The following is a 19,002-nucleotide window of genomic DNA, read 5'->3' on the forward strand; positions in this document are numbered from 1 at the left end:
TCAGTTTGTGTTCAGTTTGTGTTCAGTTTGTGTTCAGTTTGTGTGGGCGCTTTGCTTCTACTCCACAGAGACACGAGGAGCCGCAGCGCTTTAGTTTGAGAGACACTTGTCTAATTCTGAGGACTTTGAATATGATGTGATGTTTAATGGCCTTTATTGTGTTCAGTGTGTTCTATCTTCACACTTTACACTCTGATAATGATTAAATACCAAGACCAACCTTTTATTATGCAAATAAATCTGTTTCATATAGAATATTGTCAATTATGACTATTTTGTTTTCTTGTTTTAGTGATGTTGATGTACAAAATCAAAATCTCAGAGGAGTGACATTTACTACAAAGAACATTTTGATTCAAATGACATCTTCCTCTAAAAACTTAAATGATTATAATTGTAAATACTCCCTGGTAAGTGCTCGTGGACCCCTGGTTATTAAAGGTGATATGTCTTGTAGCTGCAAGCGGGGCACATGCTTTTGTTGTGTCCTTGAGCATGACACTTGTGTGAGTGAGTATTGGTCAGAGAAGAGACGTGTCATTGGAGCTGTGGCTAAAGAAGTCGTTTACATCACAGCGTGCTGTTTTATTAAACATTTTGAGGACTTTCAACCATTCAAAAGATAAACAATTTAGTTTTAAAGTGTTAAGTGCTTATTATTCACCATTCTGAAACTCATAGGGAAAAAAGCATTACTAGCATTTGGCAAGTTGGCCTCTATTGTTAAAGGTGCACTATGTCACTTTTCTGGTTGTCTCCATAAATGTCCAATGTTGCAACACAAAGTAGGTACAGAAGTAAAAGAACTGATAACTTATTGAAAACTTAAAAAAACACTCTTAATAATAATAATAATAATAATAATAATAGTAACAAAAGTAACACTCTTATTTACAGCAGTTATATGGACGGAGAATATTGCACCAATATGATTGACATGTCAGAGTATTGCGCATGAATATGACAGTATTCATAGGGTTGTTATTGCTTTGCCTCCAAGGAGACAAGCAAATTATGCTACCAGCCCATGGTACAGGTCAGATCCAAACATCGACAGGAGGATAAACAAGTTTAGCCGGCTTCTTCAGCTGAACACATGGCTGTCCAAAGAGTGTTCACCGAGAGGACTACACTACATTGAGAACTTCTATCTATTCTGGAAACGAGAGGACCTGTTTAAGAGAAATGGCCCCCACCTATGCAGAGGTGGAGTGAGGGTGCTGACAGAGAACCTGCTCCACGCTCTGAGGCATTGGACTGGGCCTGGACAGGGTCCTGAGCAGATAGTTAGAGAAGAGAGGAATGAGAGAAGAATTCCTGCTCCATCAGCCAGAGACCGAGCCAATGTTTCAACATCAAAAGCACCACAACCTCAGCCTCCACCAAAGGATTCATCAGCAGCTGCTCCACCACCACCAGCAAAGGATTCAGCTCCAGCTGCTCCACATTCACCTCCACCGCCTCCAGCAAAGGAACAATCTTCAAAGGCCTTGGACCCATCTGTGACAAGCCCAAACACATCCCTGTCATCGCCCCTGCCTTCACACCAGCCCTGGGTTCCCCCTGCAACATCTACTCCCACTAAAGATTCATCATTCTCCTTCTCATCTCCACTCTCACCCATGGGCCTTCCCAGCCATTTTGAAAGTCTGATCAAATCAGGCATTAAGATGGCTCCACTCACGCCCAATATAGCAAGGGCTATGCCAATACTTATCAACTCTTCCCTGCACAAGCCGACTACACCAACAAAAGCCCCACCACCCATCCCCCCTCGCCTCTCACCTGGTCCCAAACTCTCCTTGGCTACAAAAGCCCCACCACCCATCCAACCTCGCCTTTCACCTGGTATCTCCCATAGCTAGGATGCACTGGGTCTCAGCGTTGCCGGGACTTATTGTCACATTAAAAATCAAACCAACCCGGGGCCCTATGTAAAAAGAGCCCCCCCTAGTGCTATTTCTGTAGTCACATCATCACACAGATGGAAAAACAAAATGCGAGTCAGGCCCAATCTGAGAAATGTGATTCATATTCCCTGTGAAAAGATAAAGCCCAGTCTCACTGAAACTAGTCTGAAACTTGCTGTGCTAAATGTCAGATCCTTATGTAACAAATCTCTCTTAATTAATAATTAGGCCCGAGCGCCACAAGCTGGCGAGAGGCCTATTAATCTCGTAAGGCCGTGCGAAGCACGGCTGCAAAAGTGCGCACGTAGTGCGCACGAAATCGAGCGCGAAGCGCTCGCCCACTTCCAAACACTCACTAACGCACTCCTTCACTCATGCACGCCCCGTGCATACTAATTAGTAGTAGGAAAATGGAACATTACCGTTGTAAACGGGCGAAGCCCGTTCAAAAGTGCGCACTAAACGAGCACTTTACATTGAGATCCTCATATAAAGCACTCATTTGCGCTAAGTAGCTCACGAATACGTTCCCCATCTCTTGCATGTTCCGTGCATATAAGCATGTACTGCAAATTTGAACATTATTACTGTATAGAGGGCCAAAAACACAAAGTGGGCGGAGCCCACTCAAAATTAACGAAAGTACCCGTCAGTGACCAGGGACCCACACCATGAGGTAGGAAAGCGCGAGCGCTTTCCGAAAATGTATAGTTTATGATATTTGAAAAATGGGAAACATTGTTTTCGTATCGGAATATTATTCTTTCTTTCTTTCTTTCTTCTTCTTCTCGGGACCAACCCCCCTATTTTTCACCCAGTGAACATTGACGAAAAGTCACAAAAATTTGCACACCTCTAAAAATCGTGCCTCTCTACATTCTGGCTATTTCCCTTTTCTAAAATAAAAAAAATTGGCGCGTCAGCGCCCCCAAATGTACCAAAAATGCATTGAGAGATGGGAAATGACCCAAAAAAAATCTGATCGTAGAATCATGAAATTTGGCGCAGAGATAGATGGTGACAAGAGAAGTAAAAAATATTATTACGGCAACGCCGTCCGCCCAACCAAATGTCGGCCATATTGCTTCAAAAATGGCTAAACATGACTTCGGAGTTTTTCCAAACGTCGTACTTTTACGAACTCCTCCCAGGGCGTTGGCCCTAAAAAGCTGAAATTTGGTGAAAATGCTACTGAGGAGTGGGACATCAAAAGTTATCCAAATTACATTGATACCTGTCACGGTCTCTGTGCGTCGAAGCCGCAAACTGTAGCAAGAATTTCAGAAATCTCCCAAATTTAACATTTCTGCCGTTTGCGCAGATAAAGTCCGAATTGCGTCAAATTAGAATCAGTTGTTAAACTCTTTGCCCTAAACCTACTTGAAGTGAAATAAATTAATTTGGAGCCACAGCGCCCCCTACAGATTTTATATGGAGGTTAAATATTTAGTTTTGCGAAATTATATGAAATTTGACACACAACTCAATTTTGGCATCCCCATCAAAAAAGTCAATGAGACCCATGTCATAATTGTTATGGCGTTGCCGTAACGATGACCGAAACCTTCCATGTTATTCCAATGGGGAAATCGCCAGAACATGTTTACACTTTATACTTTCACAAACTCCTCTTAGGGCGTTAGATATATTAACCTGAAATTTGGTGAGACTCATCTTCAGGGGTGGACCATCAAAAGTTATCCACATTTTTATTCAAAGAGTCACGGTGTCTGTGCCGCACATTTTGCCAAGAATTCAAAATAAAATTGCTTTTTGATGGTAAAACAAAGGGGAGAAGATGTGACAGCGTCACAGATTCAGCAGTAGGCGTAATAAAAGGACAATTGGGGCGCGTTAGCGCCCCCTCCTCTTGCGGCGTGGCGGCGGCGTAGCGAGGGCCGATCATTGCCGCTTGCGGCTATATTTTTATTTCTTCTTATAATCTTGATTTTATGTTTTTAACTGAAACATGGCTTGACAAAAACACAGGAAATGTAGTTCTGATAGAATCTGCTCCACCCAACTTTAGGTTTGAATCTGAAACACGAGAAAACAGAAAAGGGGGTGGAGTCTGTGCTGTCTTTAGAGATGAAATAATTACCCGCAGGTTGTCTTTTGGGGTGTTTTCATCATTTGAGTATGTATCCTTTAAAATGGAGCTAAAACGGTCTCCATCCATTCTCTTCATTGTTTTATACAAGCCTCCCCAGCACTGCCAAGGTTTTATTGATGATTTTACTGAGATGCTTTCAGTCATATGCACAGACTTTGATGGTTTGGTCATTACAGGTGATTTCAATGTGCATGTTGATAATATTTGTGACAGAAACGCTAAAGAGCTTGATGCTGTCCTTGAAACCTTCAGTCTTATTCAGCATGTGAGAGGCCCCACCCACAGCAAAGGACACACTCTAGATCTCATAATTACAAAGGGGGTAAATATTTCAAATGTTAATGTGATCGATGTTGCTCTGTCTGATCATTTCTGTGTCTTCTTTGACCTGTCTGTTTCTCCCAAACCTCCGGTTGGTCCTGCAGTTGTTCAGAGGAGACACATAAGTGATGGCACAGGTGCACTGTTTATGGAAATGATAAACTTTGAAAATGTCTCATGTTCTAATGTAAATGATTTGTTGAACTCTGTTACATCTAGTGTTTTGAATGTTCTGGACACCATCGCCCCTATAAAGGCTAAAATGGTAAAAAAATAAGCAGAAGGCGCCGTGGAGAAATGATGATTCGGTCAGGGCACAGAAAAGGGAGTGCCGCAGGGCCGAACGGAAATGGCGCAAGTCAAAGCTCCAGGTTCAAAAAGAGATTTACAAAGAAAAGCTGAACATGTACAACCTAATCTTATGTAGAACTAGGGAAAGATATTTTTCTGAAATAATTGGAAGCTGCAGTAACAACTCGCGTGTCCTGTTTGCCACAGTAAACAGATTAACAAACCCTCCAGCTCAGCTGCCGTTAGAACTCATTTCCACATCCAAGTGTAATGAGTTTGCATTATTCTTTAATGACAAAGTTCAGGGCATTAAAAATGCTATAAATCCCACAATGCAAAAAATTACCCTAAAACCACCAAGACACTTAGAGCTAACTCACTTTGCACCAGTAACTGATAAAACTGTCCATGAGATCATCACCAGTCTGAGTTCATCTACATGCTGCCTTGATGTGTTACCCACCAGATTTCTAAAGTCTGTGCTGAACAGTTTGTTAGCACCACTCACTCACATAGTTAACATGTCGCTTCAATCTGGAACATTCCCAATGTCTTTGAAAACTGCGGTCATAAAGCCTCTCCTAAAGAAGAGCAGTCTTGATGCCGCAGTACTGAGTCATTACCGGCCCATCTCTAATCTGCCATTTTGGGGCAAAGTCCTTGAAAAGGTTGTTTACCAACAGCTCACAGATTTCCTCTTAATAAACAACTCATTTGATGTTTTTCAGTCAGGTTTTAGACCTCATCACAGCACTGAGACTGCTCTTGTCAAGGTGACAAATGACATCCGCCTGAACACTGACATGGGCAAAGCCTCAGTCTTAATTCTGTTAGATCTGAGTGCTGCTTTTGACACTGTCGATCATGGGATCCTCTTACAGAGACTAGAGGACTGGGTGGGCATCACTGGCACTGCCCTAAACTGGTTAAGGTCCTATCTGGAAGACAGGAAGTACTTTGTTGAAATTGGTAGCTGTGTCTCAGACCACATGACCCTGACCTGTGGAGTGCCCCAAGGGTCAGTCCTGGGTCCTCTTCTGTTCAACCTCTACATGCTGCCGTTAGGTCAGTTGATACGCAGTGAAAATGTGTCCTATCACAATTATGCAGACGACACTCAAATCTATGTTTCACTATCGGCAGGTGACTATGGACCAGTAGATTCACTCTGTCACTGCATCCAACAGATCAGTGTGTGGATGCAAAACAACTTTCTCCAGCTGAACTCAGACAAGACTGAAATAATTGTTTTTGGCCCACAGAAACAAAGAGAAAGTGTTAGCGGTCACCTCCAGAGTCTCGCTCTAAAACCTACAAACCAAATTAGAAATCTGGGGGTAATAATGGACTCAGACTTGAACTTTAATAGCCACGTCAAATCAATAACATCAGCAGCTTTTTACCATCTAAAAAACATTGCCAAAATCAAAAATATAGTGTCAAAACCAGATTTAGAGAGACTTATCCATGCGTTTGTCTCCAGTAGATTAGACTACTGTAACGGCCTGCTCACTGGCCTCTCCAAACGAGCTGTAAAACAGCTGCAGTACATCCAGAACGCTGCTGCTCGGGTCCTGACTAGAACCAGGAAGTATGATCACATTAGTCCTGTTCTCAGGTCTCTGCACTGGCTCCCTGTGGCTCAGAGAATAGACTTTAAAGCAGGTCTGCTTGTGTACAAGTCTCTCCATGGCCTAGCACCAAAGTATATCTTGGATATGTTAGTGCCATATGAACCATCTCGGACTCTGAGGACCTCAGGGACCGGCCTCCTGCTGGTGCCCAGAGTCAGGACAAAACATGGGGAATCTGCGTTTCAGTTTTATGCAGCTAAAATCTGGAACAGTCTTCCTGAAGATGTGAGACAGGCTTCTACTCTGACAATGTTCAAATCTAAGCTAAAAACAGTTTTGTTTAGCTGCGCATATGACTGAAAGGATTTTTTCTTTGCACTCTTCTCTTTTGTTTGTGATTTTATTAGTTTAGAAAATCAGTTGGATTGATAATTTTTAATTTAGTTAATTTTATTGTATTTCTGTTTCTGTAATTTCTTTGTGATTTGAATGCATTTTTCCTGCTGTGAAGCACTTTGAATTGCCTTGTGTATGAAATGTGCTCTACAAATAAACTTGCCTTGCCTTTACAGCAGTTATATGGACGGAGAATATTGCACCAATATGATTGACATGTCAGAGTATTGCGCATGAATATGACAGTATTCATAGGGTTGTTATTGCTTTGCCTCCAAGGAGACAAGCAAATTATGCTACCAGCCCATGGTACAGGTCAGATCTGCAACGAGGCAAGCCTGGTTACAGGACGAATGCAGGTGTTCAAAGTATTTTTTCATGATTTAATGTATACAAACAACATAAGTTTAATATCATTCTGTGGAACATTTTAGGCAAAGCAAATAACATCTCAATGGAGACAAGACGGTGGCAGACCCCCAAACAAAAACATAAGCCTTTAAAGCTATTATAATGCCTGTTGCTTCTATTGTTAAATTGACTTATCTTAAAGGTGCTGTACCTTAGCAACTAGCATGCTAACAATGCACTTCCTGCTTTGCACTTTTTTCTTCTTCTTATGCAAACCGCCATTAAAAGAAACACAACAACAGCAACAACAAAAATTATATGCAGTTAGCGCCATGTGGTCTCATTTTGACCGACAAGAGCTACTGTTACGATAAAATGTGCTGATGGAAACAGATTTGACTTTATAACATGAGAAAAAAGCGTACAGCCCCTTTAACTTTCCCTTCCTGATGTGTTCCTCTGTCCAGTTTAAAGCCAGAGGATGACTGCTGCTGCTGCCAGCCCTGTGTGTAGCCCCTCCTCCTCCAAATCCACCTCCTCCTCCTCCGCCGCCTGCCCCGCCGCCTGCCACCGCCACCTGAAGAAAGGTCGAGCCCTCCGGACCCGCCTGCCCCTGCGATCCGCCCCGGGGGTGTGGCTCATGTTGGGCGTGTGCGTCGTCCTGGTCGGCTTGTGCGTCGCCATAGCGGGTTACGTCTCGGCGCCCCCCAAACCGGCGACGGGAGGACGGGGCAGCACGCACGTGGACAGGATGAAACTCGCTGGGCCCATCGTAATGGGCATCGGTTTGTTCATCTTCATCTGCGCGGCGACGTTGCTCTACGAGAACCGGGACAGGGAGGTCAAACGGCAAGAGAAATTCGACGACCTTGAGGATTTGAAAGCGGGGATCGGGTGGGAGGATAGTTTTGGGGCGCAGGAGGGAGAGCAGGTGGCGTGGGCCACTCCGGCACGCTTGCTCCCGCTTTCTCAAAACAAGAGCCCATCTCCTCCACTTCCTCCGCTAGCACCACCCCCACAAGTCCAAAGAAGCAAACCAATAAAGCCAGCAGTGGCCACCTTTCAACGGGAAAGTGCAGAGAAAGAAAACGCGGAGCGGAAAAGAGGCGCAGAGAAGGGACAGACGCTTTTGGCTTGTGTTTTGTACCACCATGAGCCCCGACCACAGCGCCCTGCCTCCCCCTGCCTCTCCATCTCTTGCTCCTCTGTTTGCTCGGACTCCTATAACGCCACGGAGGACAACTATAACACACGGACAGCATCGCCTCTGCCAACTGAATTTTGAAGAGGACTAATGTACACTGTGTTATTCAAATCAGAGGTGGGCAATGTCACGATGAATTCTTTAAATGTATGTTCGCTTACCAGCTTTTACTGCCTTTAAAAGGTATCAAAGTTATAGTCTTCTGCTGAGAGTTTACGCTTCACTGTGATTGGTTGAATCCGCCTGTCACTCATGAAGAGCATGGATGAGGTTGGATGTTGGATGTGACATCACAACATGAATGAGCTGGAGGGCAGGTGAAAATTGAATGGTGCAATTTGGTGAATATATTTTGCTACTGATCTAAGTGGCTTCTTCAGCTCCTCTGACAGAGCTGGTGAGTCACGGCCTTAATATCTGACCGAACTACACTCACACTAACATTCTAAAGGAGTTAAATAAAGAACAATTGGGTAAAATATGACTCGGGTGACAATTCACACCTTAGGGCAGATAATAGAGTACCGTAGGTATATGAGGGTAGTTAATACATTTACTTACAGCCACTAGTTTCAGTCTAGTTAGCTCCTCCCTTCAGACAGATATAATGCAGTGACTCACCAGTTCTGTCCGAGAAACTGAAAAAGCTACTTGGATGAGTGACGAAACGTCTTTGGTCTTAAAACTTTGGCCCAGTTGACAGAGTTACATTCTATTTTTCTGTAGAACCTACCTGGACAACAGTGGGTTTACACGGACATTCATTTTGGAGCTAATCCTTAAGTAATTACAATGAAGTTCAACACTTGTGGATCATTCATTTGGATATTTCTTTCTAAAACTGTAAATCTGCCATAGAGTTGTATAAAGCCCCCGTCTTGCATCTGAAATGCTCACATAATCAAATTGCAGAAAGTGAAGGAAAGCTGCAGGAGGAGTGGGTGGGGGAAGTAGACGGTGCTGAGTTTGTGCAAAGAGCTGCATCAAATGTAAGAGTACTGAACTACAAGATAACAAGTTCTATAGATTTGGTCATGTTATAATTCATACAAGCAGATTTGAAGCATTCCCGAATAAACAAGTGTGTTGCTGGCGGTGCCTCCGAGTGGTGCAATCTGACTCAGTGTCTGCAGAAACTGTGTTTTTGTCCCACATTTTGCTCTGACTCAGCCGCAGATCGAAGCGCGGTGCCTTTTGATGTCAACTGACAATTCGCCTTTTGGATCGCACTCCGAAAATCCCTTTAAGACAATCTCTTTTGGACCAAATTAGGACAACGGGAAGGATTTTAGAGGAAATCTGCTGGGTGCTTCACACAGCAGCGTCTTCTACCACTTTAACTGAGGAGAGTGAGCGGGATTAGACTTCAAATCAGTCTTTATCTAATCTCGCTCATGCACTTTCTGAAGTTTGTTTTGCCTTTAAGAGGTAAGTGAAGCTATTTTCTGAACGCTCACTGTGATTGGTCAACTTCAGCTGTCACTCATTCTGACTGAGGCTGAATAAGAAGAGCGGCAACGTCCACGAAACAGAAAAGCTCTGAATCATATTACAACTTCTACAGGTTGGTAGGTAGTCAAAGGGTCATAATAATGGTTGAACAAAATGTATATCTTCTTTTTTTTTGGAGCATACAATAATGGTAAAAGATATTTTGTCAATCCAACAGAAATGAGCCAAAGTGCGTCTTTAAATGTATAAGTTGAGGTTTAAGTATATGACAAATTTGAAAAGACTGTCAGAAATATCACTTGTTTGAAAGGTAACATAGTATTTTTATTCAATGTTTACTTTTATCAGCTGATTTTGAGACTGTTTTAAAAGGAAATCCCTACATTCACATTTTGCACAAATTCAACACAACATTTACGATATCATCAATAATTCAATATATTCATTACCAATCGTATATTGCTATATCGCCCACCTCCAGCTCATTCTAAAAACCCGTTTGGTGCAAAAACATAGCCTCAAGTATACGGTGATTCATTTATTTTTAATTCTCACAGCCAAGGCATGCCTCCTCCAAACATGACGAATAAGATCCTAAAGCGTTTCTTAAATCACAGCTTGGATTGAAAAGAGCACAGCCGGATGGAGCAACAGTGAGTTATTCTGACAGCAGCTCTGTGAAAAGCTCTCTCGTGATCAGCGTAGCTCACTCTCCCACCAAACTGACCTTTCATCTGCTCATCATTCCTACGCTTTATTCAGAAAGTGCACCTCTTAAAGATCATGCCACGGCACAACAATCCAAACAACAATCATTTGGTATCATTAGCAGAAAGAGGCTCATTTATGAAACAGGCTAGAAAAACAGGGAGGATTTTAATTATTAGGGGCATTCTTCCTCTAATTACCCTCGAGATGAGGCTGAGAGTTTTATAGGTGTTTAAGGACTTGTTTTAGGTTATTTTTGTCTGGGTTCACGCTGGGATCCTGCCATCCAGATGACGACTTGAGACCGAAGAGTGGAGACATTTGTGAGCCACAGCCACACATTTTCCTACTTACAGACAATAAGGGTTTAAAAAACACCAGGTGGAAGTTTAGTGGCTTCATTTGTAACTTTTTCCATTAGCATGTGAAGAGATTCTTCAACATGTGTGGTAATAAACAACTAAGTAAAACGTCTTTTAAAACTAGCCCACTTTGGGACACCTCAGCATGGATCTGTGTGTAATTCTACTTTATACAAAATTCTAACGTGGTTATTTAAAGGTGAACTTTATTCTTTACTGATTGTGTTCAGTTCACACACTTTAAATGTCACCTATTATGCAAGATTCATGTTTTTGTGTTTTTAACCAGTTTTTCCTTGTCAAAAACATTGTATTTAGCTTCAATCACGCTTGTTTGATGAATCCTCTCCCTTTGAGCCTCATAAAAACACTTGGTTTCAAATTTCCCTTTTTTGTGATGTCATAGGCAGCGCGCCGAGATCTTTTGTGCTGTTTTTAGCTTCATAAATCATCGTCAGACTCATTCTGAGCATTTCTGACATCAAATCACATTCATCACAACCACGTGCTTAGAGCTAGCTTATGTTTGTTTCCCCATGCCAGTGGATAGCTTGCTAACACAAATCCTGATGAGGGAACGCCTGGCTGATATAAAGTATTGTGTGCTTTCCATAGATAAATGCATTAATTTAAGTTCGAGATGCCAAAATATAGGGGCCATATAAGGAGCATGTTTAAAGTGTCAATTCAAACAAATGCATAATAAGTGTCCTTTAAAGGTGCACTATATAACCTTTAAAGTTGGGGGTCCACCACCTGCTTATCTCCATGATGTACCAGCTTTGCCTAAAATGTTCCACAGTTTGGCTTTAAAGTAATCTGTCTTGCACTTTTACAATTACAGGTGTTTCGCTAAAAAAATGTGCATTCTTATTGTGAACTGGCTCGCCTCTCCACAGATCTGGCCTGTACCATGACCCGGTGAAGTTCTCATCTTATGTACAACAACTATTATTTTACTTATTTATTGTTATTATTCAATCTGAGAGACTTAATTTTAGTCGTTTGAGGAGCTAATTTAACACCAAACTGTCTGGTTCAATATTTGTGGAATTCCTGTTGTACCAATGGTCACCACACCACCACCAGCACCAGCAGCAGAAAATAAAATCCTTTAACAAATATCGAACATGCTAATTTTGCACAGAGCTCATGCTGCGAGGCGCTGCTGAATGTGTGAAGCTGAGGAGCGAGCTGCTTTTCTGAGTGATAAGTGCGAAGGAGGCTGTTGGGAACGCAGTCAAGAAACATGGCCACAGCGCACGACACGCACATTCAGACCAGACACTCAAACGGGCTTCGGATCACATTATTGGTCTGTCGCGTTTAAGTGAAGGCAGACAACTCAAACATGCAGCTGTTGTGGTGAATACATCTGAATCATTACCGGGCAAATCCACATGAAACAAAAACTCAATAACAGCAATAAAATCCACCAATATGTAACTTTTCCAGAGGAGGCCAAGATCCAGGTGAGATCTGTGGAGAGGCGCCGCCGCTCGCAGTAAGAATTTGTTGAGTACCAAGTATTTTTGAGGCATTAAAAACAGCTGTAATTGAATAAACACAAGGTTGATGAGCTTTAATGTCATATGGTAGAACTTTTTACACAGAGCATTCATAAGGAGATGAGTGGGTGGCAGAAAAATTGCACAATGCACCTTCAAGTCAAGGGACATTCACTTTTGGGAGAATAGAAAAATGTAGCGCTAAAAACAAATGCAAGAATCACATGTTTGTAGAGGTTTCAAAGGTCAAATGTAATAGTATTTTAATTGGGACTGAAACAAGTGAACTGATTAATCGCAACTACCATGATTGATCATCAGAAAACAATTATCAACTAATTTAGTAATCAAATAATCGTTTTCTAACCCAGACACAGACTTCAGAACATGCCATGTGCTGAGGGAAGAGTTTTTATGTCTCAGACTCAAGAAACATGTAGGGTTTTAAGTCTTTAGTCGATTGACCGGTCGATGGTGTCTTTGTCGAGCAACATTTTAATGATTCGACTAATTTAGATTACAATAATTCACTTGAGACAATAGCAAAAAGGATATGGAGGGACTTAGCTTGAGATTTTTGAGTTTATAGCTATAGTTTATAGCTAATTTATAGCTCTCTAATACATTTTACTAGAGTTTAAACTACAGTTTACTACATTTCTGTATAAATAGTAGTTTTTGCATGAACTCCTGTGCAGATGTAGTCTTTTGAGAATAGTTTTGACCGCTTTTGTCTCACCTCCTTTTAGTTGACTAATTGGTCGACCAATAATTTATAGTCAACTACAGCCCTAGAAACAAATAAAATGGGTGTCTTTAATGAAAGAATAATGTTGTAGAAATGCTCAAACTATTTTTATATTCTCAAGTGCCTCTCTTTAGCTTCATCTCAGTCAAATTTGATAGAAATCTTATGGGTTTTTGTCATCTAAAAAACAAATTGATCGAAAGAATAATTGCCAGATTAACAAAATAATTAGTTAATTGTTAGTTGTGGCCCTAATTTGAATTAACATTTGAGCATTTTGGAGATCAATATCCATAAAACAAGACAATGTTTTAATATTTGACGATATACTACTTAAATGATCAATGTATAATCTTAAAACCAATTTAGGATGTAAATCTAGCGTGAGACAAAGTTTAGGGTGTACTTGAGACAAAACAGGATGGGAAAAATTGGTCCAAAGTTCAAAGTACAGCTTTAGCAGGTTTATTATTAGATATCTTGTCTTTGTCCCATTCATCTTGTGATTTCCATTTGATCTCTACACATCTTGCAGCTCTTCTTCCTGCCATGTGCAGAATGTTGCGATCTGCCATCTTAAACCCACACGGCAGCACAATCCAGCTCCTGTTGAGTAATCCTTTGATCAGAGCAGATTCGAAGGTGAAATCCCCACATAACAGCATCGCACTCTCGGGATCTGCCATCACTACTGCTGCTGCGGTAACAACTCACGAACACTCCTCAGTCCTCAGCGCTCGTACTCCGGCGTTACATAAGTCGCTGACGAGGTTCGTGCAGCGTCGGGATCCCTGGACTGGGAGCCCTGGAGCATCTGTGTGCATAGGTTGTTTCATTCACACATCGGACCAGACGGACGGAGAGGGCACATAAGCCTCTTAACTGTTGGCTGACTGGGCACATGTTATTTCCGTTTCATTATAGAAGAGGATAAGTTACAAGTTTGTAAATATTCGACTGGCGACCGCGTCTAAACCGATTTTCGAGAGCCTTAGAAAAGTTGAGCATCAGGTCAAAAGGGACTTAAAACTGCACCGAGGTCAGCAGTAGTGAATGAATGCAGTTATGGAGCTGGCAAAGGCTTTCAACTTTAACCCTTTCAGAGATAAGATAAGATAAGATAAGATAAGATATTCCTTTATTGTCCCACATGGGGAAATTTCATTGGTGCAACGCAGGTAGATACAGAGGTAGATACAGAAGAACAGATCACTTATAGGAAGTCTGAAAAACACTTTCAGTAGAAGATCTCCTATAAATAAATAAAAACTCCCATAGACAAATAAATAAATAAATACATAAATACCATTGCATGTGATCACGACAGTAATTGCACATGAATATGTGTCACGACAGCACATAGATTGCACATGAATTTCACATGAATTGCACATGAATTCCAACAGCAATTGCACATATGACAGAGTTGCACATCAGTATTAGGTTAGGTCAGTATTGCGAGTGTTCAGTACTAACAGTTTTTTGTTATAAAGTCTGACAGCAGCAGGAAGGAAAGACCTACGGAACCTTTCCTTCACATAGCGAGGGTGGATCAGTCTCTCACTGAAGCTGCTCTCCAGAGCAGAGAGAGTGTCCTGCATGGGGTGACACTCATGGTCCAGCATAGATGTGAATCTAGCCAGGACCCTCCTGTCCCCCACCTCCTGCACCGAGTCCAGAGCACAGCCCAGGACGGAGCTGGACTTCTTGATGACTCTGTCCAGCCTCTTCCTCTCCCTCTCTGTGATGCTGCTGCTCCAGCAGGCCACACCGTACAGGAGCTGATGCCACCACAGAGTCATAGAAGGTCTTCAGGAGTGGCCCTGTCACTCCAAAAGACCTGAGTCTCCTCAGGAGGTAGAGCCGACTCTGGCTCTTCCTGTACAGTGCGCTGCGGAAACACCATCTAGTCTTGAATTCAAAACATTCATTGTTATGTAGGTTTGAATTTATTTAGGTGGTGTAAAGTATATCCGGGGCTTTTGAACATGTTTTAGAGTGCATTCGTGACTGCACAAACGTCATATTAAAAATTGGGACAGAACCCGGAACTAAACCTGGACAAGGCCGGGGTGAACCAGGTCTAAAACAGGACCAAATCAAGTCTACATCAGAATGAAACTGGGCTCAAACCGCACAATTAATATCTTTCTAGTCTCTTTCTTACTGTCTTCAATATTTATGTTTTTTTGAATGCATATGTAGAATTTAGAAAAACCACAAAACCCAAAAAGACAGATCAACTGACTAATTTACGGCACAATATGCAACCTGCTTGTCTCCATGGAGATGGTATTGCTTTGCCAGGAAAGTTCCACAGTATGACATTAAACCCCGCATCAAGTAGTTGGAGTATTAATCATTGCCATTTACAATAACACACAAAAGTCCCATTTGTTCCTCTAAAGTCTGAACTCTTGTCCAGATCACATGCTTTTACTGAGCGATTGGTTGTGAATCTCTCGATTAAAAATAAACAACAAAACTCTTGATCCTGATTAAGATACTATCAATTGCACGGCCTTAAGGTGCCAGCCAAGTTCTTTAATTAGCCATAAAAAACACATGTAACTGAATAAATGCAACATAGATGAGCATAATGCCATACTGTGAAACATTCCAGGCAAAGCAACAGCCATTTGAAATCCAAACCATTCAAAAGTGCTCACATCTTGTACAAAAAATAAAATAATAGGAAAACGCAGCTCGGCTCGTGCCAGCAGCAGGTTTGAACAAAGAGCATCAGGTGAGCCCCTCGATCTAATCCAATTTGAGCACTACTTCCTGTCTCGGCAACCGTCCTCATGCTGCTGTCACTGGAAGAAGTCGCCCACAGACAATGAAAGGACTGGTTTTCTGGCTTGTTGCCGTCACAATGCTCCTGGCTGTGCAAGGTAAGAACCTGTGCAGCTGTCAGTGCTCCAACTTGATCAAAGTCCAAGGACTTTGGTCTGAATGATGGGAAAGTTTCAGTTGAATTAGTTGTACGTTGATATTTTGATTTATACACTGATGTCTTGATTAGTTTGAAGGGCTATGAAGCTAAAGTCAAGCAAAGTTATATAATGTGTATTATATCATCTACTGTAGGTACAATTTATGTATCTTAAAATGCATTTAGTCCAAAAAAATATTTAAATTTAAAAGACTGATTGCTCAGAGTAGACAATTTATAGCAAAACTGAGCCATTCTATAGTTAAAGCACAGAAGACAGTTTAGAGATAATAGGAAACTCAGCATTGTGCATTTTTGTCCTGTTTTGTTCTCCTGAGCTAGCAGCGGCTAACGAGATGAGATGGGATAAGGATTGTGATCCTCACTGAACAACATCTTAACCGGGGGATTAGCCTGTTAGCAAAAGCACTAGACCCTGCTATTCGGCCACAATCCAGACAACAACACGTAAACATTACCTCTAGACTTGACCGACCTGTTCAGAGATTGAAAAGAGTCAACGTTATGAAATATTGGTTGGCGTGGCACTTCTGTTGTGTCATTAGACTGAAGTGTGATGTATTGCCACAGAAATATATCACGATAAACGATAATATTGACTTTATACCACCACCACCACCACCACCACCACCAACAACAACAACAACAACAACAACTCTAAAGCAGGATTCTAAATGAACAATTTATTGTAAAAAAAAAAAGATAGAGATATGATAAATGTTGAGCCCAGACCTGTGTCACTGGACAAGACACTTCAATCACTTTGTCGAAGTTTTATTGTGAGATGTTTTTATAGCTACACATAAATGAAACATGCACCAAAATGAGAATCACCATTGAGCACTATATACATTATTATATTATTATTCCTAGCTAGAAAGCCAGCTCATTTGTAAATGCCAGAATCTTTCAGACTATTAAATCTATTATGCTGACCACAGACTTCCAGAAATAAGTGGACAAAAGGAGTCCAGATGGAGTAAAATCATTATCAAGTACGAGCCTGGCAGTACTGCTGGTGTCACTTAACAAATAAACACTATCTGAGTACTAACCGTGCCAACGTCTGGTTACATAAATCTCTGAGTAGCAGCATAGTCAAGAAGATTACGTGCTAGCAAACTTCTCTAAAGTTAAGCATGTGAAATAAGGTGCGTTGTTGCTGTCAGGTGAAGAGGAGGAGCTGCCGGAGCAGATGATGGACACAGAGTTTGAGGAGGAGGAGGACTTTCTGGAGTGTTTCCAATGCGACCTGGGCTTTTGGGACGCGTGCTACACCACCAAAACCAACTGCAGCCCCACAGAACGCTGCTACACGGGCCGCGGGAAGGCAGGTGCGGCCACACCTTGACTTAAAGAGCTCTGCACCTTTTTAGTGTGTTTTAGTCTGTCATTAGTAAAGGTTAATCCTGGTTCAGGCCTGGTTAAGTCATTATTAAGTCCAGGTTCATGCTTAACGGTTTAACGGTGAACTGTAAGCTTTCTGCTGAATTGTCCGAAACCTTCTTTTCTACATGTTGTTGTTTTGCCTGGCATGTTCCACAAAATGTTATAAAACACGCTCCAGGTGATTTTTTTGGTCTTTTTTAAAGACAAAAAACACCTTTATGTGAATAATAAATGCAAGATAGATTTGTATAAAAATATACTGTGGAAAATTTAGAAATTTGAAAGACTTTGGACCAAATGGGCCTTTTATTTTGGACAATCTGGGCCTTAATTCTTTTTTATTTTTTTCCTATGTAATTTTTTTTTATTTCCTACCCTCGCGGGTCATCTTCTGTTTCTTGTGTGTGTTTTTGTTTTGTTTTAAAAAACAAAAAATAAACTATACTGTGGAAAATTTCAGGCAAAGCAATATATACTATCTGCATGAAAGAAAGTAGCACATAAAACATACCAAGTGCACCTTTAACATAGTCCAGTTTGGATCAGGTTTAGTCCAAATTATTTTGGGCCTGGCAAAGTTTGAAAAAGGTTTGTAAAGGATATGTAACTAATGTTAGAGCTCAAATTACACCAAAATCAAACACTATAATATTTGCCACATATTAACCTCAAAGGATAATTAAAAAACAAATAAATACATTAAATGCTGTAATGTTCAGTAAATTATGTTACTTTTGACTATTATAAATTGAAAAAGGACAGCAGTTGTTTCCATATTTTGGGGAGGTCTTTTAGTCAGGATTTTCTAGGCCCCTTTGCTTTTTTACATTGCTGCTGTTATAAATAAATTAGATTATGTATTTTTGCCCGGGAGCTTTCTCCAGACTTTTCACCGTCACAATATACAGCTAACCACGTTACAGTCCTGCTAAATGTCTATTCAACTCGACACTTTTGGGCTAGTTCTCCTTTTCCGCTTGTTACAAACTCAATTCTTCCCAGACTCATTTTTTATTTAAAGACACTGCTCTCCTCTTGTCTCCCTGGCAGCGGACGTGCTGGATGTGAAGACGTTGGGCTGTGCAAAAGCAGAGGAATGCAGCGTGGTGTCGACAGTGGAGCTTTTCCCAAATAAAACCGTCTTTACAATGACCAAGCACTGCTGCGACACGCCCTTCTGTAACTCCGGCCACAAACCCTCGTTAAACGCATTGCTCCTGTGCGCCGCGGCGCTCGTCCTGTCTTCATGGTGTCTTGATGGAGACTCTATGGGACTGCACTGAAACGGAGGGATGGACTATGTATCGGTGTGAATATCGATAACAGCTGATTTAAGGGATTTTGATTTGTATACTAGAAAGATATTTAGCGTTGTGAATGGAAATAAAAGACAAATGGACCATGTTTTGAAGACAAAGTAATTTGTTTGACCTTGACATGCTTTGTCAGCTGCTCATCGAAACATGTCAACAATAAAAACAACCTACTTTGTCAAAAACAAACAACATTAGAAGATAAATTGAGCTAAAGATGGCTGTTCACACAATCAACGTTAAACATACATCAAATTGTATTACACTCAAAAATTCAATCTAGACATTGGCAGAAAAAAATCCATATTGAACCATGCCTACTGAACAGCTTTGGTTCTGAAGTGATACAGAACCAAGAAAATGTTTGAACGTGAATTGAGAAAATGGATAGGATTTAAAAATAGCC

General features: G+C 41.3%; 2 protein-coding genes across 2 annotated transcripts in view; both read left to right on the plus strand.

The window, feature by feature from the left end:
• LOC140374443 (uncharacterized) overlaps positions 1–8,371 on the plus strand; it is an 8,758-nt gene extending 387 nt beyond the window's left edge. The window contains exon 2 of the mRNA XM_072461338.1: positions 7,435–8,371. Coding sequence (XP_072317439.1) covers positions 7,438–8,241 — 804 coding nt within the window. The 5' untranslated portion in view covers positions 7,435–7,437 and the 3' untranslated portion in view covers positions 8,242–8,371. The remainder of the gene's footprint in view (positions 1–7,434) is intronic.
• A 7,335-nt stretch (positions 8,372–15,706) lies between these two features.
• LOC140374012 (protein Bouncer-like) lies at positions 15,707–18,642 on the plus strand. Its single transcript, XM_072460771.1, has 3 exons — positions 15,707–15,832; positions 17,064–17,228; positions 18,334–18,642. The coding sequence occupies exons 1-3, from the start codon at positions 15,778–15,780 to the stop codon at positions 18,564–18,566; spliced, it is 453 nt and encodes a 150-aa protein (XP_072316872.1). The 5' UTR covers positions 15,707–15,777; the 3' UTR covers positions 18,567–18,642.
• Positions 18,643–19,002: the final 360 nt, after the last annotated feature.

This window comes from Eucyclogobius newberryi, unplaced genomic scaffold (assembly GCF_026437365.1).
Source record: "Eucyclogobius newberryi isolate DKJ021-1_F unplaced genomic scaffold, fEucNew1.0.hap1 SCAF_3, whole genome shotgun sequence".
In the NCBI taxonomy this organism is placed as follows: domain Eukaryota; kingdom Metazoa; phylum Chordata; class Actinopteri; order Gobiiformes; family Gobiidae; genus Eucyclogobius; species Eucyclogobius newberryi.